The sequence below is a fragment of the Leucopleurus acutus genome (genome assembly GCF_964270905.1).
Source record: "Leucopleurus acutus genome assembly, chromosome: 14".
NCBI lineage: Eukaryota > Metazoa > Chordata > Mammalia > Artiodactyla > Delphinidae > Leucopleurus > Leucopleurus acutus.
In genome coordinates, this window is record NC_139156.1 from 78,950,003 (window position 1) to 78,975,981 (window position 25,979).

General features: G+C 49.0%; 1 protein-coding gene across 1 annotated transcript in view; it reads right to left on the reverse strand.

The window, feature by feature from the left end:
- GPR137B (G protein-coupled receptor 137B) overlaps positions 1-25,718 on the reverse strand; it is a 52,325-nt gene extending 26,607 nt beyond the window's left edge. Inside the window, exon 1 of the mRNA XM_082854555.1 lies at positions 25,259-25,718. Coding sequence (XP_082710681.1) covers positions 25,259-25,627 — 369 coding nt within the window. The 5' untranslated portion in view covers positions 25,628-25,718. The remainder of the gene's footprint in view (positions 1-25,258) is intronic.
- Positions 25,719-25,979: the final 261 nt, after the last annotated feature.

Below are 25,979 nucleotides of genomic sequence, written 5' to 3' on the forward strand. Positions count from 1 at the left end.
CAGGGGAGCATTCCAAACTTACGGAGGAATTATTTTGTTTGTGACATGAGTTTTGTCTCTGTCCTAAATCCCTTTGGGAAGGAGGTAAGAAGCAGGGGTTCACATCACAAATAAAGTACCCGGTAAAAACACAAAGAGATGGCGTGAGTACACTGCCCTTACGTCAAAGGGGCCCTGAGCTCAGCGTTCTCTGACAAGTTCCCGTGGGATTTTAGGCAAGTCACGTCACCTTTGGTATTTCTCTGCAGTCCATGAGAAGGAGAAAAGTTATAAAACAACCTCCCTTAGGAATAAGACATAGATTAATACATCACTCCAAAGTTCTGTTACTGATAATTCTGAATAATACTGATTCATGCAACCTACAACCATGCTCTCAGAAAAACGCTCTTACGATTCATAGTACTTGAGGATCTTGCTTTTAAATAATCAAGAGAATTTTGGGGGCTTTCCTGGTGGCACAGTGGTTAAGAATCCGCCTGCCAGTGCAGGGGACACAGGTTCAAGCCCTGGTCCAGGAAGATCCCACATGCCGCGGAGCAACCAAGCCCGTGCACCACAACTACTGCGCCTGTGCTCTAGAGCCCGAGAGCCACAACTACTGAAGCCCGTGGTCCGCAACAAGAGAAGTCACCACAATGAGAAGCCCGTGCACAGCAACGAAGACCCAACGCAGCCAAAAATAAATAAATTTTTTTTTTTAAAAAAGAGAATTCTTCACAGATATCAAAGTGAGGAGACGGGCGGGAGAGGGGGAAGATGGCGTCAGAGTAAGACGCGGAGATCACCATCCTCCCCACAGATACATCAGAAATACATCTACACGTGGAACTGCTCCTATAGAACACCCACTTAACGCTGGCAGAAGACCTCAGACCTCCCAAAAGGCAAGAAACTCCCCACGTACCTGGGTAGGGCAAAAGAAAAAAGAATAAACAGAGACAAAAGAATAGGGACGGGACCTGCGCCAGTGGGAGGGAGCTGTGAAGGAGGAAAGATTTCCACACACTAGGAAGCCCCTTCGCGGGCTGAGACTGCGGGTGGCGGAGGGGGGAAGCTTTGGAGCCGCGGAGGAGAGCGCAGCCACAGGGGTGCGGAGGGCAAAGCGGTGAGATTCCCGCACAGAGGATCGGTGCCGACCGGCACTCACCAGCCCGAGAGGCTTGTCTGCTCACCCGCCGGGGCGGGCGGGGCTGGGAGCTGAGGCTCGGGCTTCGGTCGAATCCCAGGGAGAGGACTGCGGTTGGTGGCATGAACACAGCCTGCAGGGGTTAGTGCACGACGGCTAGCCGGGAAGGAGTCCGGGAAAAATGTGGAGCTGCCTAAGAGGCAAGAGACTTTTTCTTCCCTCTTTGTTTCCTGCTGCGCGAGGAGAGGGGATTCAGAGCGCTGCTTAAAGGAGCTCCAGAGACGGGCGCGAGCCACGGCTAACAGCGCGCACCCCAGAGACGGGCATGAGACGCTAAGGCTGCTGCTGCCACCACCAGGAAGCCTGTGTGCGAGCCCAGGTCACTATCCACACCCCCCTCCCGGGAGCCTGTGCAGCCCGCCACTGCCAGGGTCCCGGGATCCAGGAAACCTTCCCCAGGAGAACGCATGGCGCGCCTCAGGCTGCTGCAACGTCACGCCGGCCTCTGCCGCCGCAGGCCCGCCCCGCATGCGCGCCCCTCCCTTTCCCCAGTCTGAGTGAGCCAGAGCCCCCGAAGCAGCTGCTCCTTTAACCCCGTCCTGTCTGAGCGAAGAACAGACGCCCTCCGGCGACCTACACGCAGAGGCAGGGCCAAATCCAAAGCTGAACCCCGGGAGCTGTGCGAACAAAGAAGAGAAAGGGAAATCTCTCCCAGAAGCCTCAGAAGCAGCGGATTAAAGCGCCACAATCAACTTGATGTGCCCTGCATCTGTGGAATACCTAAATAGACAACGAGTCATCCTAAATTGAGGAGGTGGACTTTGAGAGCAAGATTTATTATTTTTTCCGCTTTTCCTCTTTTTGTGAGTGTGTATGTATATGCTTCTGTGTGAGATTTTGTCTGTATAGGTTTGCTTCCACCATTTGTCCTAGGGTCCTGTCCGTTCGTTTTTGTTTAGTTTTGTTTTTATTTATTTATTTTTTGTGTGTTACACGGCCCTCTCACTGTTGTGGCCTCTCCCGTTGCGGAGCACAGGCTCCGGACGCACAGACCCAGTGGCCATGGCTCATGGGCCCAGCCGCTCCGCGGCATGTGGGATCTTCCCAGACCAGGGCACGAACCCGTGGCCCCTGCATCAGCAGGCGGACTCTCAACCACTGCGCCACCAGGGAAGCCCTAGTTTTGTTTTTAATTAAAAAAATTTTTTTTTCTTAATAATTATTTTTTATTTTAATAACTATTTTATTTTATCTTACTTTATTTTATTTTATCCTTTCTTTCTTTCTACTTTTTCTCTCTTTTATTCTGAGCCATGTGGATTAAATGCTCTTGGTGCTGCTGCCAGGAGTCAGTGCCGTGCCTCTGAGGTGGGAGAGCCAACTTCAGGACCCTGGTCCACAAGAGACCTCCCAGCTGCACATAATATCAAACGGCGAAAATCTCCCAGAGATCTTCATCTCAACGCCAAAACCCAGCTTCACTCAACGACCAGCAAACTACAGTGCTGGACACCCTATGCCAAACAACTAGCAAGACAGGAACACAACCCCACCCATTAGCAGAGAGGCTGCCTAAAATCATAATAAGGCCACAGACACCCCAAAACACACCACCAGACGTGGACCTGCCCACCAGAAAGACAACATCCAGCCTCATCCACCAGAACACAAGCATCAGTCCCCTCCACCAGGAAGCCTACACAACCCACCAAACCAACCTTAGCCACTGGGGACAGACACCAAAAACAACAGGAACTATGAACCTGCAGCCTGCAAAAAGGAGACCCCAAACACAGTAAGATAAGCAAAATGAGAAGACAGAGAAACACACAGCAGATGAAGGAGCAAGATTAAAAACCCACCAGACCTAACAAATGAAGAGGAAAAAGGAAGTCTACCTGAAGAAGAATTCAGAATAATGATAGTAAAGATGATCCAAAATCTTGGAAATAGAATAGAGAAAATTCAAGAAACATTTAACAAGGACCTAGAAGAACTAAAGAGGAAACAAGCAACAATGAACAACACAATAAACGAAATTAAAAATACTCTAGAAGGGATCAATAGCAGAATAACTGAGGCAGAAGAACGGATAAATGACCTGGAAGATAAAATAATGGAAATAACTACTGCAGAGCAGAACAAAGAGAAAAGAATAAAAAGAACTGAGGACAGTCTCAGAGACCTCTGGGACAACATTAAACGCACCAACATTCGAATTATAGGGGTTCCAGAAGAAGAAGAGAAAAAGAAGGGAATGAGAAAATATTTGAAGAGATTATAGTTGAAAACTTCCCTAATATGGAAAAGGAAATAGTTACTCCAGTCCAGGAAGCACAGAGAGTTCCATACAGGATAAATCCAAGGAGAAACACACCAAGACACATATTAATCAAACTGTCTAAAATTAAATACACAGTGCTTCCCTGCTGGCGCAGTGGTTGAGAGTCCGCCTGCCGATGCAAGGGACACGGGTTCGTGCTCCGGTCCGGGAAGATCCCACATGCCGTGGAGTGGCTGGGCCCGTGAGCCATGGCCGCTGAGCCTGCGTGTCCGGAGCCTGTGCTCCGCAACAGGATAGGCCACAACAGTGAGAGGCCCGCGTACCGCAAAAAAAAAAAAAAAAAAATTAAATACACAGAAAATATATTAAAAGCAGCAAGGGAAAAACAACAAATAACACACAAGGGAATCCCCATAAGGTTAACAGCTGATCTTTCAGCAGAAACTCTGCAAGCCAGAAGGGACTGGCAGGACATATTTAAAGTGATGAAGGAGAAAAACCTACAACCAAGATTACTCTACCCAGCAAGGATCTCATTCAGATTCGATGGAGAAATTAAAACCTTTACAGACAAGCAAAAGCTGAGAGAGTTCAGCACCACCAAACCAGCTCTACAACAAATGCTAAAGGAACTTCTCTAGGCAAGAAACACAAGAGAACGAAAAGACCTACAATAATGAACCCAAAACAATTAAGAAAATGGGAATAGGAACATACATATCAATAATTATCTTAAATGTAAATGGATTAAATGCTCCCACCAAAAGCCACAGACTGGCTGAATGGATACCAAAAAAAGGCCCATATATACGCTGCCTACAAGAGACCCACTTCAGACCTAGAGACACATACAGACTGAAACTAAGGTGATGGAAAAAGATATTCCATGCAAATGGAAATCAAAAGAAAGCTGGAGTAGCAATTCTCATATCAGACAAAATACACTTTAAAATAAAGACTATTAGAAGAGACAAAGAAGGACACTACCTAATGATCAAGGGATCGATCCAAGAAGAAGATATAACAATTGTAAATATTTATGCACCCAACATAGGAGCACCTCAATACATAAGGCAAATACTAACAGCCATAAAAGGGGAAATTGACAGTAACACATTCATATTAGGGGACTTTAACACCCCACTTTCACCAATGGACAGATCATCCAAAATGAAAATAAATAAGGAAACACAAGCTTTAAATGATGCATTAAACAAGATGGACTTAATTGATATTTATAGGACATTCCATCCAAAAACAACAGAATACACATTTTTCTCAAGTGCTCATGGAACATTCTCCAGGATAGATCATATCTTGGGTCACAAATCAAGCCTTGGTAAATTTAAGAAAATTGAAATTGTATCAAGTATCTTTTCGGACCACAACACTATTAGACTAGATATCAATTACAGGAAAAGATCTGTCAAAAATACAAACACATGGAGGCTAAACAATACACTACTTAATAACGAAGTGATCACTGAAGAAATCAAAGAGGAAATCAAAAGATACCTAGAAACAAATGACAATGGAGACACGACGACCCAAAACCTATGGGATGCAGCAAAAGCAGTTCTAAGAGGGAAATTTATAGCAATATAATCCTACCTTAAGAAACAGGAAACATCTCAAATAAACAACCTAACCTTGCACCTAAAGCAAATAGAGAAAGAAGAACAAAAAAACCCCAAAGTTAGCAGAAGGAAAGAAATCATAAAAATCAGATCAGAAATAAATGAAAAAGAAATGAAGGAAACGATAGCAAAGATCAATAAAACTAAAAGCTGGTTCTTTGAGAAGATAAACAAAATTGATAAACCATTAGCCAGACTCATCGAGAAAAAAAAGGGAGAAGACTCAAATCAATAGAATTAGAAATGAAAAAGGAGAAGTAACAACTGACACTGCAGAAATACAAAGGATCATGAGAGATTACTACAAGCAACTCTATGCCAATAAAATGGACAACCTGGAAGAAATGGACAAATTCTTAGAAATGCACAACCTTCCTTTCTATCAGGAAGAAATAGAAAATATGAACAGACCAATCACAAGCACTGAAATTGAAACTGTGATTAAAAATCTTCCAACAAACAAAAGCCCAGGACCAGATGGCTTCACAGGTGAACTCTATCAAACATTTAGAGAAGAGCTAACACTTTTCCTTCTCAAACTCTTCCAAAATGTAGCAGAGGGAGGAACACTCCCAAACTCATTCTACAAGGCCACCATCACCCTGATACCAAAACCAGACAAGGATGTCACAAAGAAAGAAAACTACAGGCCAATATCACTGATGAACACAGATGCAAAAATCCTCAACAAAATACTTGCAGACAGAATCCAGCAGCACATTAAGAGGATCATACACCATGATCAAGTGGGGTTCATTCCAGGAATGCAAGGATTCTTCAATATATGCAAATCAATCAATGTGATACACCATATTAACATATTGAAGGAGAAAAACCATATGGTCATCTCAATAGATGCAGAGAAAGCTTTTGACAAAATTCAACACCCATTTATGATAAAAACCCTGCAGAAGCTAGGCATAGAGGGAACTTTCCTCAACATAATAAAGGCCATATATGACAAACCCACAGCCAACATCATCCTCAGTGGTGAAAAACTGAAACCATTTCCACTAAGATCAGGAACAAGACAAGGTTGTCCACTCTCACCACTATTATTCAACATAGTTTTGGAATTTTTAGCCACAGCAATCAGAGAAGAAAAAGAAATAAATGAAATCCAAATCGGAAAAGAAGAAGTAAAGCTGTCACTGTTTGCAGATGACATGATACTATAGAGAATCCTAAAGATGCTACCAGAAAACTACTAGAGCTAATCAATGAATCTGGTAATGTAGCAGGATACAAAATTAATGCACAGAAATCTCTGGCATTCCTATACATTAATGATGAAAAATCTGAAAGTGAAATTAAGAAAACACTCCCATTTACCACTGCAACAAAAATAATAAAATATCTAGGAATAAACCTACCCAAGGAGACAAAAGACCTGTATGCAGAAAATTATAAGACACTGATGAAAGAAATTAAGGATGATACAAATAGATGGAGAGATATACCATGTTCTTGGAATGGAAGAATCAACATTGTGAAAATGACTCTACTACCCAAAGCAATCTACAGATTCAACGCAATCCCTATCAAACTACCACTGGTGTTTTTCACAGAATTAGAACAAAAAATTTCACAATTTGTATGGAAACACAAAAGACCCCAAATAGCCAAAGCAATCTTGAGAATGAAAAATGGAGCTGGAGGAATCAGGCTCCCTGAATTCAGACTATATTACAAAGCTACAGTAATCAAGACAGTATGGTACTGGCACAAAAACAGAAATATAGATCAATGGAACAGGATAGAAAGCCCAGAGATAAACCCACACACACATGGTCACATATGGTCACCTTATCTTTGATAAAGGAGGCAGGAATGTACAGTGGAGAAAGGACAGTCTCTTCAATAAGTGGTGCTGGGAAAACTGGACAGCTACATGTAAAAGTATGAGATTAGATCACTCCCTAACACCATACACAAAAATAAGCTCAAAATGGATTAAAGACCTAAATGTAAGGCCAGACACTATAAAACTCTTAGAGGAAAACATAGGCAGAACACTCTAGGACATAAATCACAGCAAGATCCTTTTTGACCCACCTCCTAGAGAAATGGAAATAAAAACAAAAATAAACAAATGGGACCTAATGAAACTTCAAAACTTTTGCATAGCAAAGGAAACCATAAACAAGACCAAAAGACAATCCTCAGAATGGGAGAAAATATTTGCAAATGAAGCAACTGACAAAGGATTAATCTCCAAAATTTACAAGCAGCTCATGCAGCTCAATAACAAAAAAACAAACAACCCAATCCAAAAATGGGCAGAAGGTTTAAACAGACATTTCTCCAAAGAAGATATACAGATTGCCAACAAACACATGAAAGAATGCTCAACATCATTAATCATTAGAGAAATGCAAATCAAAACTACAATGAGATATCATCTCACATCGGTCAGAATGGCCATCATTAAAAAATCTAGAAACAATAAATGCTGGAGAGAGTGTGGAGAAAAGGGAACTCTCTTGCACTGCTGGTGGGAATGTGAATTGGTACAGCCACTATGGAGAACAGTATGGAGGTTCCTTAAAAAACTACAAATAGAACTACCGTATGACCCAGCAATCCCACTACTGGGCATATACCCTGAGAAAACCATAATTCAAAAAGAGTCATGTACCAAAATGTTCATTGCAGCTCTATATACAATAGCCAGGACATGGAAGCAACCTAAGTGCCCATGATCGGATGAACTGATAAAGAAGATGTGGCACATATATACAATGGAATATTACTCAGCCATAAAAAGAAATGAAATTGAGTTATTTGTAGTGAGGTGGATGGACCTAGACTCTGTCATACAGAGTGAAGTAAGTCAGAAAGAGAAAGACAAATACCGTATGCTAACATATATATATGGAATCTAAGAAAAAAAAATGTCATGAAGAACCTAGGGGTAAGATGGGAATAAAGACACAGACCTACTAGAGAAGGGACTTGAGGATACGGGGAGGGGGAAGGGTGAGAGAGTGAGAGAGTGAGAGAGTGGCATGGACATATATACACTACCAAACGTAAAATAGCTAGTGGGAAGCAGCCGCGCATAGCACAGGGAGATCAGCTCAGTGCTTTGTTACCACCTAGAGGGGTGGAATAGGGAGGGTGGGAGGGAGGGAGATGCAAGAGGGAAGAGATATGGGAACATATGTATATGTGTAACTGATTCACTTTGTTATAAAGCAGAAACTAACACACCATTGTAAAGCAATTATACTCCAATAAAGATGTAAAAAATAAATAAATAAATAAATAAAAATTCAAATTTCATCAGGAAGTTAAAAAAAGGGAGGAGAAGAAACTATAGTATTTTTTAAACCGTGTTTAAATTGAAGTATAGTTAATTTACAATGTTGTGTTAGTTTCAGGTGTACAGCAAAGTGATTAAGTTACACACACATACGTGTGTGTGTGTATATTTATATATGAATATATATATTCTTTTTCAGATTCTTATCCATTATAGGTTATTATAAGATGTGAATATAGTTCCCTGTGCTATACTGTATGTCCTTGTTGTTTATCTATTTTACATATAGTAGCTTGTATGTGTTAATTCCAAACTCCTAATTTAACCCCCCGCTTTCCTCTTCAGTAACCATTTTTGTGTTCTATGTCTGTTAGTGTATTTCTGTTTTGTAAATAACTTAAATTGTCCCATTTTTTTAGATTCCACACATAAGTGATATATGATATTGAAACTACAGTAATTTTTTAAAAAGTGTTTGAACTTGTCGACAAAATATACAAATATCGTTTTACTATTTTGCCACCCTTGGGGGGCTTACTCGGTGGCAGGTAACTCAGTTGACTCTTATACGACAGGGCCATCGCTGGGCTCCCAGAAACCACCCACAGGTCGTACCGTCCTATGGACTCAGCTCGGTGCAAAGTGCTGTCACGGATGCAAGAAAAATTTGACCCGTTCTGCCTTCAACAGGGTTATGGTCCCTACTGGTGAGGGAAAACCTGGACTGGGCAAATGACAAGAGGAGATGCAACCCAGAAAGGCCATGGGCTCAGGTGGTCTGGGCACAGGGGGCTGATCTGCAGGTCGGGGGCTCGGCCGCGTGATGGGCACATCAGCTCTTCCTGTTCCTCGGCCACATCCTGCCTCGTCTCCCCCAGGCAGCTCCTGGTCCCACCAGGACGGCACGAGAGCACATGCATGGATCAGGGTCAACCCGTGGCCCATGGGGCACCCAGCTCACTGCCACCACTCGGCCAGCGCTGGGTCTTCAGGGCCCGGGACCTGCAGATCCACACCGCCAGCCAAGAGTTGCAAAAGCAGTGACCCCTCCCGAGTGGAAGCACAGCCCACCTGCGCACCATCCTCCTCCATAAATACAATAAGAGACGTGTCTTTACTCCCCATGGTCCCTGCAGCCCCGAATGTACATGCCGGATGGATGATGCACTGAAAGGAGTCAGGGGTGGGAGGCCAGCCTGGACCCCAGAAGCCCCTTCCTGGAACACAGCGAAGGTCAGGGTTCCCAGCCATGACGATCAACTATCTGGTCCAGGACTCGAGCTTTATAAACAATCACATGCTTTGCCCCCATAATTCTCCTTGTAAGAACTGACTCTGAGGCCGGGTTTCTCAAGGTGCGCCCACAGAACTGGGAATTCATAAAGGTGACTGGAAATAGGCGTTAGGTCAGCAAACAAATTTAGAAACTGCTAGGCTACCTAGATTTTCCCTGCAAGAATTCCCAGAGCCTTTAAAAAGCTAATTACTCTATGTTGTAAATCTTGAAGGGAAACGCAAGGTATGCAGCAATTTTCCAAACTTATTTGGCCGCTGAAGGTGTACCTAATGAGTGTTCCAGGGAACAGAGTTTGGGAAACACTGCCCTTAAAGGTGCTAAGCACAGGTAGAATGTTCACTGCAGCCTTAATAACAGCAATAATAATAATCACAACAACAAACAAGAAAAAATCACAACTTTAAAATCATACTCAGCCTTCACCCCTGTGAACACCAATCAAGGGGTCCCCCAGGTCAAAGCATTCTACCCCAAAAGGAACCCAAAGCCCCATCCTGTAAAAGATGGGGAAACCCCGCAAAACTTAGATCCTCATTAAGTCCACATCGCAGCCTGGAGGAGAAAAGTCATCACCAGGTAAGGGGACAGTCTGACACGAAATAAACCATTTGATCCTCTCTAAGCTGAAAGCCACGGTGACAGATAACGACATCAAAATCAAAGCCTCAGCCATGATTTGTAAACGCTCTGTCCACTCTTTATAATTTGTGGCAATTACGGCTGACCCCTGAACGACGAGGGGGTCAGGGGCTCCCTGACCCTCCATGCAGGTGAAAATCCAAGTAGAATTTATCATGGGCCTACAGCATAAAGGCGGCTTCCTTGTAACCACAGATTCAACCAACCGCAGATCATGTAGTTCTGTAGTATCCACTGTGGAAAAAAAATCCACATCTAGGCGGACCCATGTTGTTCAAGGGTCAACTGTCTATGTCTTGAATTCACCTGGGCCTTTGCAAGTTGTGCTTAGAAACTCTGCCCTGTCCTCAAGTTAATCCTTAAACCTAAGTTGCTCAAAGTTGCATTTAAATTCCTGGCATTTTAAACTGACACAGTATACATTTAATTGCAGCGTCATTTTTGCCCTCATTAAATACAGTACATAAATGTCTGGACCAAGTTTTCAAAAAAAAATTCTAAATCTCTCCTACTCACCCCTCCCCCACTCCTGTCTGTGTTCCAGGGAAATTCACTGAAGATTGATTAGTGCCCAGAAGTGGAGCTAACCCTCCGGGGCTGACTCCTGCTCTCTTATCGGGCTGCCCATCTCCTAGAGTCTGCGTTGGCTCCCACTGACCTCAGCAGGAATCCGGCTGGGAGGAGGACAGGGCTCCTGAGGGGGAGGCAGACAAGGACGAATTACTCCTTCACATCTTACAGCCCCTGCTACGGACAGTGCGGGCTCCGCTGGCTCCCTGCAAAACCAGACCTGCCAGATGGGAGGGCAGGACGACAGGGACCTGTGAGTGGCTGGGGAACAAGTGAGGTCAGACAAAAATTCAAATTCTCCCCACATTCAGACTGGTGGTATTGGTGACAGCTCAGCTGACACAGCGCCAGATCTGGAACCCAGAATTGTGAAAATAAGGAAACGTTGGTCCTGACCTCCAGAAACTACAACCAGATACAGACATGGTGTGAGGGGGGTGTGACTTGTGAGGAAGTGAGACAGCCTGCGGGGAACCTGGAGCCCCTGGGGTGGGCCAGGTGGACAGCAGGCTAGGCTAGGATACAAGTCCAGGCAGCAGCCTTTAGTCAGGTAAGGCACATGCACTTCCCTGTAAGAGAATCAGAAGGCTTTCAGTAGAAGCCACACAATCTGAAATCAGAGCTGTGCTTTTAGAGGGGGGCAGGGGTGGGGGACCAGAGACAAAGGGCCTGGACTAGGGGTTCAGAGAGAAGGTGAAAACAGAGGTGTATGTTTACAGGGAAAACAAAGACAGAATGTAGCTTAGCGGTTGCCTGGGTCTGGGGGGTTGGGGAGAAGTGTGGGTGACTGCTAAGGGCTCCAGGGTTTCTTCTGGGGGTGACAGAAAAATGTTCTGAACTTTTATGAACTAGAAACGGACTCACAGACATAGAGAACAGACCTGTGGTTGCCAAGCGGGGGTGAGGGTGAGGGAGGGACGGATTGGGAGTCTGGGGTTAGCAGATACAAACTATTATCTGTAGGATGGATAAACAACAGGTCCTACTGTAGAACACAGGGAACTATATTCAATATCCTGTGAAAAACCATAATGGAAAAGAATATGAAAAAGAATGTGTATATATGCATAACTGAATCACTGTGCTGTACAGCAGAAATGAACACAACCTTGTAAATCAATTATACTTCAATAAAAAAAATGTTCTGAAATTGATGGTGGTGATGGTTGGGCAAGTCTGTGGATGTAGAGCTTTAAATGGAGAACAGTACAGAGTGTGAACTAGTCTCAGTCAACATAAAGGAGCAGAACAGCAGGCAAGGAGCTGGCCCGGGGGTGCCAGTGGCACGTAGGCGGGCAAAGGGGGAGAGAGAGGCCTGGGTGAGGGACCATCAGGGTGCCAGCCGCTGCTCAGAAGTAGTACTGTATAACCGTGGGGGGCTGGGCAGATGGGGAGGGGCCTGGAGGGGAAGTGGGGGGAGGCAGGAGGAAGTGGCAGCGGGGAGGCTATTCTAGAGCATCAGCTACTCTTTAAAAATGTGTTTGTGAAACGCGAGAGAGATTATTCAAGGGCACTAGGACCTGGTTTAAGATCAGGAGCCTGGGCCCCGGGAACCCCCGGGATGGCAGAGCAGAGGGAAGGAGAGGCAGGAGGCAGGGGTGCGGCCAAGAGAGAGGGGCAGAGCAGCAGTTTCCATGGAAACTCCCATCCTGTTGTGGGACTAAAGCATCTTCCCCGCACCCATTCCTGTCGGTCTCAGCATCATTTCCACGGCCTTGCGGAGTCCTACCTAGAACTGACGCCCAGGACGGGAAAGCCAGGTGACTTTCTGAATGTTTAATTCCAGTTTGGGGAAGCGGGAGGACGTCCCCACCCCCAAGCTGGCCCCAGGGAGGGAGGCTGGGGTGGGGAGAGCCCGCCTCTGTTCCCAGCCCCCCTCCCGCCCACCCGTGGGGCTCTGTGCCCTCTGGGCAACCCCAGGCCCTTCCCGCCACCTCCCGGATGACGCAGGAGGGCCCAGAGAGCCGCCTATGACGTACACGGGTGACAGAAGTACAAAGGTTCTAGAAGCAGCTGCTGCCCTCGGCCTCCCTCCCCTCATAAATTACAGCCCCTGAACGGCTCACCCCTTCTGTTCCCACCCTTTGAAGTCCTGCTTGCCTGTGTTTTCCTCCTACCAACCCCAGCTGGCCTTTGCTGCTTTACAATCATTTTTCCTAATGAAGTATGCTGGCTGCTTCTGGCAGAAACGTCCCAGGCTCTTCCTTGTGGGGATGACAGTGACCCATGTGCATTCAGAGAAACTAAACAAAAGTAACCTCTTCTGTCCCCAGAGGCAGCGTCCGTGACAGCTCAATGAAGCGCTATGCCTCCAGACCTGCACTTTATTCACAATTTCTCTATGTGGCCATTTTGCTTTATAAATTCCACACCCACCCCCACCCCCCCAGAGCATGACCCGTGTCACCGAGTCTCCGCTTCGGTGCCACCTCTTCCTGAAGCGCTGCCCCTTTAGAAGAAAACAGGCAGGTGGACACTTCACAACCCTCCCATCCTGAACAGGCTCCAGACCCCAGGCCCAGGCTGCACACCTGCTTCTGTGTCTGTGGTCCCGCCGGGGGCTGAGGCCCCTGGAGACCCTCACAGTAACCAAGAAGGTCTGTAACTCTGTGTGCACCAAGCACAGACGCATGTCTAAACCAATCTCTGCCTCCTCCTCCTCTCTCTCTCACATACTATTTTTAAATGTATGTATGCAAATTCGTTTGAAAATGTTACGCATTTATAGTAGGTTTAAACTTTACTATAAACTATGTCACATATACACAAAGAAATAAAGTAACCAAAATTCACTACCCACCATGCAGTTCAGTCACCTTTGACACTGCCCTGTTCGCTCCAGTTCATTTTATTTCTAATAAATAAAAAGACACCATTGAAGCCCCCAGCGTCTCTCTCCTTGGTTCTGATCCCTCCCTCCTCTGCAGAGGGAATGGCCACCTGACTTTGGCGTTCTGATAGCCAGCAGGCTTCTACTTTTACGAGGATAAACAATATATAGTCCCATCTTGCATGGTTTCTCACTTTGTTCGAATCAATGTCTTCCATACGCTTCTGCAACTTGTCTGTTCACCTGTCACAAGGTATTTACAATGTATCGATGCTGAGACACTTGGCTCTCATTCATGCGTTCTCACTAAGGCTGGGTATTCCACCGTCTGCAGGTCACAGCTGTGTGTCCATCTCCAGCAGAGAGACGCCTAAAGATGGTTAAGAGTGTGGACTCTGGGGAATTCCCTGGCGGTCCAGTGGTTAGGACTCAGTTCATGGAGGAGCTGCCATGGCCCTGGTTTGATCCCTGGTCAGGAAACTAAGATCCTGCAACCCATGCTGGGCGGGTTATGCATAAATAAATAAATAAATAAATGTATATGTATATATTATAAAAACTTGGAAAAAAAAAAAAGAGTGTGGACTCCGGAGCTGGCTCCCCTGGGCTTGAATCTTGGCTCCACCAATAATCAGCTGTGTGACTTTAGAAAAGTTACCTAACCTCTCTGTGCTTCAAGTACCTCATCTGTAAAATGAGACTAATAGTAGTGCCCATCTCATAGGTTTTTGTGAAGATTAGGTGAATTACCACAGATAAGAGTACTCAGCCAAATGTCTGCCACCTACCAGACACTATCTCAGCATTTACGTGTTTGCTGCCCCTCCTGCTGCTATATTATTACTACCAGTCCCTGCAAACGCTCTCAAACCACGATTCTAAATGCACAGCTACTAAACTGTGATCATAAATGCTCTCTTGACCATAAAAGGAACTTTCGTACTCAAGAAGTTTAGGAACCACTGACACATTCACGATTTGCACTTGTGATCCCTCTCTGTTGGCCACTTCCTGATATATTGGGGAAATTATGCAAACCCTGAGGCCCTGGTCGCCCTGGGTGACAGTCCTTAGTCTGTGTTTCCACATGCTAAGCATCCTCATTCACCAGAGCAGGGTGACTCAACCTGCAGTTTTTAAATTTTTGGAGCCCGCTGAATTCAAATGCAGGACGTCTCCCTTTGCATAGCAATCCCCGCAAGGTCAACTCTCTAAGACAGCGAGGGCGGCGATGATGTCTCTACGTCTGCAGACACTGGCCCTGTTTTTAAAGCCACAGAATACGTAAAATAGATAACCAACAAGGACCAACTGTACAGCTCAGGGAACTCTACTCCCCATAAGGGAAAGGAAGCTGAAAAGAATAGATTTATGTATATGTATAACTGAATCACTTGGCTGGATACCTGAAGCTAACACAACACCGTGAATCAACTACGCTTCAATGAAAAATAAAATTTCCTCAAAAAAAGCCACGGAACCCCATGATAGAAAAAGGAGTATGCTGTCCATGCCAAGTCATTCTGGGTGCAGCAGCCTGGAGCCAAGGCCTGCTCTGTGTCCCCACCTGGGCAGGTGTGACAGGCCCCTGGGAGGTGACTGGCTCCCAAGGTCAGGTCTTCACCCTGTCATCTCCTGTCTTTGAACTTGGCACGTGCGTGGTTCAGGGAGCGAGTCCTACTCACTGCCTGGCCTCACGCTGACCATCGGGACAGAGGCCCCCCAGCACTTAGGCGAGCTGCTTTCATTTGTGATCTCGGGACCAACAATGATGCTGCCTCTCCTCTGAACTTCTGTAAAGCCCAGAACTCCCTGGAAGCATCCTCAGCCTTCTCCCGCTCTCCTGAGAGCTCTGCTGCCCTTCCTGCCCAGCTGAGCCAGCACCGGAGAGCCCTCCTCAGGCGTGTGTGTGTGTGTGTGTGTATCCTATCCCCAGTCAGCACTGGAGAGCCCTCCTCAGGCTCGTGTGTGTGTGTGTGTGTGTGTGTGCGCGCATGTGTGTGTGTGTGTGTGTGTGTATCCTATCCCCAGTCAGCACTGGAAAGCCCTCCTCAGGCTCGTGTGTGTGTGTGTGTGTGTGTGTGTGTGTGTGTGTGTGTGTGTGTCCTATCCCCAATCAGCACTGGAAAGTCCTCCTCAGGCTCGTGTGTGTGTGTGTGTGTGTGTGTGTGTGTGTGTGTGTGTGTGTGTGTGTGTGTGTGTGTGTGTAGCCTATCCCCAGTCAGCCTGGGAGCCCCACGAAGGCAGGAGCTCAACCTCACACTTCTCTGCCCTGTAGTCTCAGGACCCCTTTGCAAATGATGAAGGGATGAGGTCTCGCGGGATACAGGCGTCTCCACCTGCCGCCTCCCTTCCTGAAGGCTCCTCTCCTGCTCCAGTTCCCAGGGGTCCAGCCAAGCTCCTCTCTCCTACACCTGGCGGCTCACCAGAGCCTCTCTGTCCCTATCAACTGAACTGCACCTCCATCCAACATCACCAGCACCCGCCAGGCCACCCCGCAGACTCTGGGCTCCACACTGGTCAAGTCAGGCCCACAGGTACCACCCACGACGGGCAGCAGCACCCTGGAGGGCACGCCTGTCCAAAGGCCCTCAAGGCCACCTGACGACACACTGAACGCTGGCCTTCAGGCGCCCTGATTTTTCCTGTGTCATCTCTTGCTACCCGAGCGTCTGGGTTCAGGGGCGCGCAGCTGGCCAGACTGCCATGAACCTGCCTTTTTTTTTGGCCGCGCTCGGCTGGTGGGATCTTAGTTCCCGGACCAGGGATTGAATCCAGGCCCACGGCAGTGAAAGCACCAAGCCCTGACCACTGGACCACCAGGGAATTCCCTGAACCTGCTTCTTTGCTCACCCCTGATAAACTCTCTTTTACGCTCCTGGGCCTCAGGGTCCCCCTGTAAGATAAGAGGGTCAGTACAAATGTTCATCACGGTAACTTCTCCTTTCAAAACGATGACACGAAGTTCCCAGAGGGATCCCAGCCCCACAGGGATCGCTGCAGCCTTGCTTCTAAGTGGGGGTGGGCCTGACTTGTAGGGGAGGGACGTGGGCCCAGCCGCCCCCAGGGCAGCCCGGGTCACCTCACTGGTGCAGGTGGAGGTGAACAACGCCCATCAGCCTCCCTGGCAGGCGTCTCCCTCTGCGGGAGGGAGGGCTGTGGCCACACAAGGTACCATGTTCGGTACGATGTTTCTGAACTGCTCCTGCCACGATGGCAGTTCACAGTTTACCTGCCAGGGCCCTGCCCATAATTGTTCTAAACGCTTAAATAAGGTAAAGGCTTAAATAAGGTAACACACCATAGCACAGAAGATACATTTCTCCCACTGAGGAAGCTCAGCTGGGTTACCAGCCAGCCGGGCCCCAAGGCTTCAGGCTTTCGTGTGGCTGCAGCAGCATTGGGCCATGGCTCGCCACTGGAGCCCAATCCTCTCGGCAAATGATGTATGAACTACAGAATAGGTAGTGAAGAGGCCTCAGGGTTTTTTTTTCCCTCCAGAAAATAACTTTCTGCCTCGGAAGGAAGGACAATTCTGAGGTTTCCTGGAACTCTTGCCCTTGCTGGGAGCAGTGTGGTATTTTTTATGAACTACATGTTTGTGTCCGCCCTAAATTCACAGGTTGAAATCCTAACCCCCACTGTGATGGTATTAGGAGGGGAGGCCTCTGAACACTTAGGTCAAGAGGGTGGAGTCCTCATGGGTGGGATTGGTGCTCTTATCAAAGGGACCCCAAGGAGCCTCCCTCTGTTCCCTACCACGTGAGGACGGGACGGGAAGCCGGCTGTCTGCAAGCAGGAAGAGGCCCTTGCCAGAGCCCGACCCTACCGACACCCTGCCCTCAGGCGACCAGCCTCCTGAGAGAGCGAAGTGTCTAGTGTTAGTCAGAACAGCCATCATCAAAAAGCCTACAAACAATAAATGCTGGAGAGGGTGTGGAGAAAAGGGAACCCTCCTACACTGTTGGTGGGAATGTAAACTGGTGCAGCCACTATGGAGAACAGTATGGAGGTTCCTTAAAAAACTACAAATAGAGCTACCACACAATCCAGCAATCCCACTCCTGGGCATATATCCAGAGAAAACTATAATTCGAAAAGGTACACGCACCCCAATGTTCATAGCAGCACTATTTACAATAGCCAAGACATAGAAGTAACCTAAATGCCCATCAACAGATGAATGGATAAAGAAGATGTAGTATATATATACAATGGAATAGTACTCAGCCATAAAAAAGAGTGAAATAATGCCATTTGCAGCAGCATGGATGGACCCAGAGATTATCATACTAAGGAAAGTAAGTCAGACAGAGAAAGACAAATATATCACTCATATGTGAAATCTAAAAAAAATGATACAGAAGAACTTATTTACAAAAGAGAAACAGACTCACAGGCATAGAAAACAAACTTATGGTTACCAAAGGGGAGAGGTGGAGCGGGGGGATAAATTAGGAGTTTGGGACTGACAAATACACACCACTATAGATAAAACAGACAACCAACAAGGACCTACTGTATAGCACAGGGGACTCAATATCTTGTAATAATCCTAAATGTGAAAAGAATTTGAAAAAGAACAGATATATGTATATGTATAACTGAATCACTCTGCTGCACACCTGAAACTAACAACACTGTAAATCAACTATACTCCAATATAAAATAAAAAAATTTTAAAGAAAGAAAAGAAAGCAATGGATTGTTAAAAAAAAAAAGAAAGAAAGAAGAGGAAAAAGAAATTCCTGGTGTTGAAGCTGCCCAGTCTGTCGTGTTTCATTGTAGCAGCCAAACAGACTCAGACGAGGTCAGAGGATGCTCCTGTATCCTGCCCAAGAGGACTGCCGGCGGTACCTCCTCCAGGGGAAGGAACGTGGTGACAGAAACTGCTCTCAGGGAGCGAGACGCGGCTCTGCTGCTGCGCTACCCCCAACTCACTGAAGGACACTGGATGGAGACACCTGGGATAATGACCAGGACGGTGAGGGACAAACCCGCATCCCATCAGAAGCAATGAAGGGAACTGAGAATGTCCCACCCCGAGCAGGGAGAACCCAAGAGGAAGCAACATATGCCACCAAGTCTGTCGTGGGAGGGGTGACACAGCTCCGCATGGCCCCAAGGGCCGGGGCCAGCCCTCCCCCAGCTTCACTTTTCCATCCTGGTGGTGGCCTGGACCCCAAGAGGCTGCCGTGAACAAAGCAGGGCGAAAGGATTTGACTTACACTTAAATAGTAGCAAAGCCATTGGTTCTGTTTAAAGCGTGTGTCCTAGAGGGAGAATTACAGAGATGACGGAGTGAATTAAGCCCCCAATCTTCTATCAGAAACATCTCGCACCTGGTGTCACCACTGTAAGGACTGTCACTAAGTCACATGGGCCACTGGCACCATGGAGACGGAATTTACGTGGTCTCTTCTTCTCCCTGTTCAACACCAAGTTCCCTGAAAGCAGGAACTACGTGTGACCTTCACCCAATCTGCACAGCCTCCAGGGAATAACAGACACTCAGAAACACATGCTGAAGCAACCTTAGTGTCCCTCTGCAGATGAGTGGGTAAGCGAACTGTGGAACACACTTGTGATGGAACGTCAGCCAGTCTTAAAAAGGAATGGGCTAGTGACACACCCTACGACATGGATGAACCTCGAAAACGTCGTGCTGAGTGAAAGAAGCCAGACACAAAAGGTCACTTAGTGTATGACTCTTTTGATGGGAAGCATCCAGGACAGGCCAGTCCACAGAAAGTAGATCGGTGTCCGCCAGGGACTGGGGTGAGCGGGGGAAAGGGAGTGGCTGCTCAGTGGGCGTGGAGGGTCTTTTTGGAGGGATGAAAATGTTCTGGAACTGAGCAGAGGTGATCGTTGCATAATAATGTGAATGTACTAAATGCCACTGAGTCATACATATTATAATGGTTAATTTTACGGGACGTGAATTTCACCCCAATTTTAAGAACACACTTGTCGAGTGAGTGAAATGTGTCTCCAAGGTCATGTCAGTAGACTGTGCGACTGAAAGCTGGGAGGACCAGGGCCTCTGTGCGGACAGTGATGCCGTCTCATCAGGACAGGGCTGTGGTCCTGCCGGGGCTGGGCCCACAGGAGCCAGCCGGGCTCACATTCGGCCCACGTCCCTCCCTGTCTGCCCCCGGTCACACACAACCAACAGACCGTCACATGGCCTGATGGGCAACGTGACCTCTGACGGCTCTTAGGTCTGGGGAGCGAGGAGAGCAGTGTGTGCAGACGTTTACCCTGTGCTTTACACACTATGTAGCCTGACCGGTGTGTCTGTCATTAAAGGTGACATCACAAGATGTCCAGCCCAAGGCCCCTCGTCTGTGTCTCCCCAGCTCCCCCACGCCTCGCAGGCCGGGACAGGTCCCCCCTCCCCCGGGTGCTGTGGGTGGCATGTGGCTCCCGGCACTGCCGCCTCAGTTTGTCTGTCTTTCCCTATAGTCTGTGGCCCCTCAGGGCACAAATTCCAGCTTACTGTCTCTGAGCCCAGACACCTGTGTGCAGGTGATTGATGAGATCTGTTCGCTGAGAGAACGACACTTTAACCACAAGCTGAGAAGCCACGGCCTGTTTCCAACGTGCCCGAGGACCTGTCACAGTAAAAATAACAGCAAGGTGGGATGGGAGCTTGGTGACACACGCCAGCTTTGTCCTAACCTTGTGCCGAGGACCAAGTTCAGCCTGCAGCCTGTTACCGTATGGCCTGTGAGCTAAGAATCGTTTTTATGTTTTTAAAGAGATGTCTAAAAAAGAAAGAACAACATGCAACAGAGACCATATGTGACACACAAGGTTTAAAATACTGACTCGGGCACTGTCTGGACTTCCTTTCCTGCGTCCTCCACGCCCAAGTTTGAGGAAATAACCCACTCAAGAGTAAAACCACTCGGACCTCCTCTGTCCTCAGAGGTTAACAGGCTCTAAACTTTAGCCACAGGATGAATCAAAAGTAAAATATTTACAAGCTCTGCGGACCTCTGGGGGTGCCTACGTGCCAGGTATGGTCACCTGTGTGCTGAGGCCATTTCCGTCCTGAGATAACAGACGTGCCAGACCTAGAACAGGGAAGAGGCTTCTCTCCTCTCCCTGGAACTGCAAGGCGATCAGGAATCAGTGGATGAAAACAGATCCTGGGATCACACACTATGATGCTTCCAAAAACCTGACACTCTTAGGGATGTCATTCGGATGAGTGGCATCAATTTCATCAATGCTCTTATCCAATCAGACCAGTCCTCACTGCTCCACCCGGAACCTCCGAGCTGACGTCTCTGGGGGCTGGAAGATGGGGGCGCATCACAGCCCTCTGGCGGGAAGGGCACTGCCGCACACCACCCACCTGAGCAATGAAAAGGGCCTTACGATGATGCTCTCTTTCTGCCTCCCTGCTAGTCCCTGCTCGTCTGACCCAGGGAAAGGCAGGGGAGCAAAAGGATGCAGCAAAAACCTACAGGCGTGAGGCTGTGTGGGACCAGACCCAGGCTCCAATGGGAATGGGAGCCACAGGTCTGGGCTCACAGCACAGGGACAACACTGACCATTCTCAGCTCAGCCTCTGCTGTTGAGAATTCACGGCTTCCTGGTCAATGGGCTGGAGCTCAGATACGCTGAGAAGAGGCTAACTGTTCCCACGAGTGCGGAGGCCGTGAAGGAAATTTGGTTCCCCTGACGTTGGCAGGCGAGCCCTTCGGCATTGAAGCCACAAGAGTGGGGGACAGAGAGAACAAAGAGCTAGTGCTTGGAGGACAGATCTTGCGAAATCGGGCTGTGAAAATTGGAAAGCTTCTTCTTGGGGGGCAGTTTTTAGAAGTAAAATCAGGAAGTGACTTCCTGGGGAGTGCTGGTGGTAGATGGTAGACTGAACGTTAATAAAGAAACTGCTCCTGGTCCTGCATATGTGTGTGTGTGTGTGTACACACACACACCCACACACACACACACACCCCCCACACACACACACAGCTCTGGCAGCTGTGAGTCCACTGAGTGACCACGAGGAGCCGCTGCCAGGGGCCGGGCAGCCACGGTTGGTGCAGAGGTGAGGATTCCTGGCCCCTGTGCAACTGTGTGCTCCTAGCTTTGAAATAAGGTACTTGGGGACCAGCAAAGGCTTCCTAAGTGTGTATTCCTAAGCTTCTTACTTCTTCATAATCATCAAGAGGCCTAGAAGCTTCCCTCTTCACAACTCCTAGATTAGGGCCTGGCACACAACAGATTCGGTAAACATTTCTTGATTAAATTGACTGCCAAGAGCCATAGCGAGATCCACTTATGCCTGAGGTCACCACCTCCCTTTTCCCGGTGGGGTGGAGAAGACAGGGTCCCTGGATTAGCCTTCCAGTTGCCTCCTCGCTCCCGGACCAGGATGCATTGAGTTGCAGGGTGTTGTGTGCAGCAAGCACTCTTCCTGGCTCTGTGTGCCTGGCTGGGGGACCCAGCACAAGTCACCAGAATCCCCGAGGCCTCGGCTGCCTCATCTGCAGAATGAAGGGCTGGACCCCCAGTCCCTTTGACTCTCAGCGTTGCGAGCTACAGCTGTGAGGAACTGGTGACTTCCATCCTCCCCGCAATGGGAGGCCCAGGGCCACTGCCATTTGACAAACATAAAAGCTGCAGGTTGGTGGGAAAAATTATTTCAGTGACACAAGGGGCTGATAAAGGGCCGAGCCAGTGCTGGGGCCTGACGTTCAGGACTGTGGTTTGGCCAGAGCCTGGGCTCCGGCTATTAGGAGATGCAGAAAGAGCACCTTAACTGAGGGAGAGGAGAGGCAGAAGGATGCAGCACAGAGGGCACCTCCTTTAACCCGCTCCAACCCTGGGGAGAGCACTAGGGCTGCCCTTGTCCTGCAGCAGGTCGGTAACTGGCCCTGGGAGACAAGCCAGGTCCTGCCCGGATTTACAGGCCTTTGCTGGCCCACCCTGGGCCCCAGGCGCCCACAGTAACCCCCCTGCAGCTTCCCCACCGCACTCTAAGGCGCAGGAGGTGCTGGCTCCTGCCTCAGTGTCCAGTAATCACACCACCTCTTCCCCACCGAGAGGCCTCACTTCTCCTTTTCCTTCCTCAAACCAGCCTGTAATGGCAGGAATCTGCCCCAGGGCTCAAGACAAGGCTGAACCAGGGGGCAGCTGAGCCCGCCGCATTCAGTCACACCCAGGAACCCCAGGAGTCTGAGGGCCAGACCCCAAATTAGGAGAGAGAACAGCTGGGGGAGACGGCTGCCCAGACGCCGCTGAACTCACCCCCCAACCCGGCCCTTCCCGCCCCCACCCCACCCCCGCCCCAGACCCTCCACCCCAGCTCTGCAGACAGACCTGCCTCGTGCAGGGCTGCCCTGGCCCAGAAGCTGGCAGCCTTGGCCTCGGAGCCTCTGCTGTACAGCCTGGTCTGGAGGGGGGGTGGGGAGGTGGGGGAGGAGGGACGACTCCTGGCTCCAGGGCTCACTGGTCGTGTGACCTTGAGTGAGTCATACAACCTCCCTGACCCACCTCTGAAAAATGGGGACACCATCCGTACTTCCCTCAGAGGGTTGTTGGGAAGAATAAATAAGACAAACCGCTTAGAACCAAGCCTAGCACACAGCACATGCTTCATCATTGTCAGCCATTACCCGCCACCCTCCGAAATCGGATTTATGTGCTCTAAGAAGGGCCCCAGGCTGCAGTAATCCTTAAAGGTCCCCCAGCCATTCCAGTGGTTGAGAACCCTGCCTAAGAGAAGGCATGTGGGAGGGGAGGGGGGAGAGGGGCATCTGAGCAGGGAGTCAAAGGGCGACCCCTTTATAACACCCCAGAAGTATCAGAGTATCTGCCAGGAAGCCAGAGAATGGCTTCTCTGCCAGGGTCTGAGATGCCACCAGTTAGTACCACTTGCCCCTGCCAGCCACCCTGGAGATATAAAGAAAACAAGTCCTGACAGTTACAAAGAAGCTAGAGTGGTGGCTTGCAGCCTCTTGGCTTGCAAGGCTGTGGGCCTGGTCACTCTTTCCCTCGCTCAGCATTTACTCACCAGCCAGCAGATGGTGCAGAAAATGTGAAGCCCTGCCCCTAATCCAGCTCTGAGTGCAGAATTTGCATGTGAGTGCCAGAGAGCCATGGCAGTGCTTTACGCTGTCCTTTTTTTCTCAGAAAGGGACCAGAATAAAGATCTCAATATGCAATCAGATCATCGTCACAGTTCTAGAAGGAACATCAACCTACCTGACTTATGTATCTTGCTGGAATCAGCCCTTTCCATCCAATGAACAAGCCAGAGTGTCTGCAATGTAGCTGACTGCCTGAACTGGTTTTCGGGTTTAAAAGTTGTATTTGGACAGATGATACACATTACTTGTGGACTGGAAAATATGCTGATACACTGGACCGAGGAGAAGGCTTTGAGTATAGATCCCTTTTGATAAGATTATAATAGCTACTAAAGGGTACATATGTTAGTTTTTAGCCAAAAGTATTTCCTCCAAATTTTCAGTCAGGGGCTCCCACTACACCAGGGCAATCCGTTTTCTAACTTTTCTTTTTTTCCTTTTTTTTTTTTTTTTAAAGCAACAGCATTTTCTTTTAATAAATAAGGACACTATTAAAAGGAATGGAATGCTTGCTGGTACAAATTCCCCTTACCAGGTGATGTGGTTGGTGCCTCACCCCTGGGCAGGGTCCTAGTGAAAATGGACATTTTAGTGCTTGGAAAGCTAATGAGAAGCAGAGATGACAATGATGATGACGACGGTATTGTGCTATTACACCTTTATGCAATGCTTTTACACAGTATTTGCAAAGTACTTTCCAATTACTGTACTTCATTAAGTCAACCGTCACAGCAGCCAAGTCAATTCGCACGTTCTCCCGTTAGCTTATTAACAATCTGCCTCCTAAAACGACTCCCGTGTGCCTGTAAAAGGGCCCCAGCAAACTTTTACGGCTTTTTCTCGGGGCCTCTCAGATGAGCTCAGACAGCAACCCTGACTTCCCGCCGCATCAGCTCAGGAGCTGGGTGTTGCCCCGACTGCTGTTTAGCAATCCTGTGGAATGAGTTAGCAAGCTGCACTTCAGCAGGGCTCCCACTCTGGAGGCTCAAAACATCCCATCCAAAACAGGGCAGTCCCACCCTGCCTCACAAAGCCAGTGTCTGGCCCCAACCTGGAGGCCAACGTGCAGGTGATCTTTCCGGGCTGGGGGGTTAGATCCTTTGGGATGAGGGGATAGAGGGAAAACTCTAGGGTTCGAGTGTCCCTGGGGGGCACACCTCCCATCAATACCGATTCTCCTGTGTGCACGGAGATGCTGCTCCCCGCGCACGGAGGACCATACCCATTGGGTGATGCTGAGCTGAGGGTAGAGGCTGCGGGTGGCCTCCAGCCCTCACTTTCCTGTCCCTTCTCCTTCGCCTCCCTTGGGAATGGGAGGGCGTTACCTGGGACAACGGCCTGCAGGTAGGACAGGGCTCGGACCACCCCAGAACCAATGCTTCTTCCCCGGACCCTCTCAGGCCGGTGGCTCGGTGACCCGCCCCGGCGGCTGCCATCGCCTCCTCCAGGTGAGCGCCCTCCAGGTGCCTCCCGCCCGCGGGGGCGGCCTCCCGCGACTCACCTGCGTGAAATACAAGTTCATCAGCGTGAGGGTGAAGAACTGGAGGCACACGGGGAAGCAGTAGAGCAGCCAGAAGACGAAGGGGCTGAGCGCATTGGCCGCCACGAAGTCTTTGAAGTAGAAGGAGAAGAGAACCGTCCGCAGGGAGGCCCAGAAGAGGCAAAGGAAGAGGAAGACGCTCTGGTAGCTGAGCCGCTTGTGGCGGTAGCGCAGCACCAGCCAGAGCTGCACGTAGATGAACAAGAAGAGCAGCGAATAGAACACGGTGTAGACGATAGTGAGGCCGAGCTTCACGTACGGGGGTACGGCCGGGGTCAGCGTAGGCGGCAGCGAGTCGTTGCGTAGGGGGTCCCACGGCTGGGCCTCCATCGGGCCGGGGGCGCTACGGCACGGCCGGGGCGCTCGGGCTTCATCTGGGCTCGCGGCCGCCGCCGCCCCCGCGGGGGTCTCCGAGCATCGCGCTCCACCCAGAGCCCGGCGACTGGAGGAAAGAAAATAAGCCGCACTTCCTCCCCCGGCACCACATGATTCACTGGGGCGGCCTTTGTCTGCGATTGGCAGCGCCGCGCCCGCCGCCCCCGCGCGCCCGCCAGCCCCGCGCGCCCGGGCTGTGCACCGCGCGCCCCTAGGAGTCCCGCCCCCAGCGCCGCGCCGCGCGCCCCCACGTCGCCCGCTGCCCCGCGCCGCGCGCCCCCGGAGCCCCGCCCCCTGCCGCGCGCCC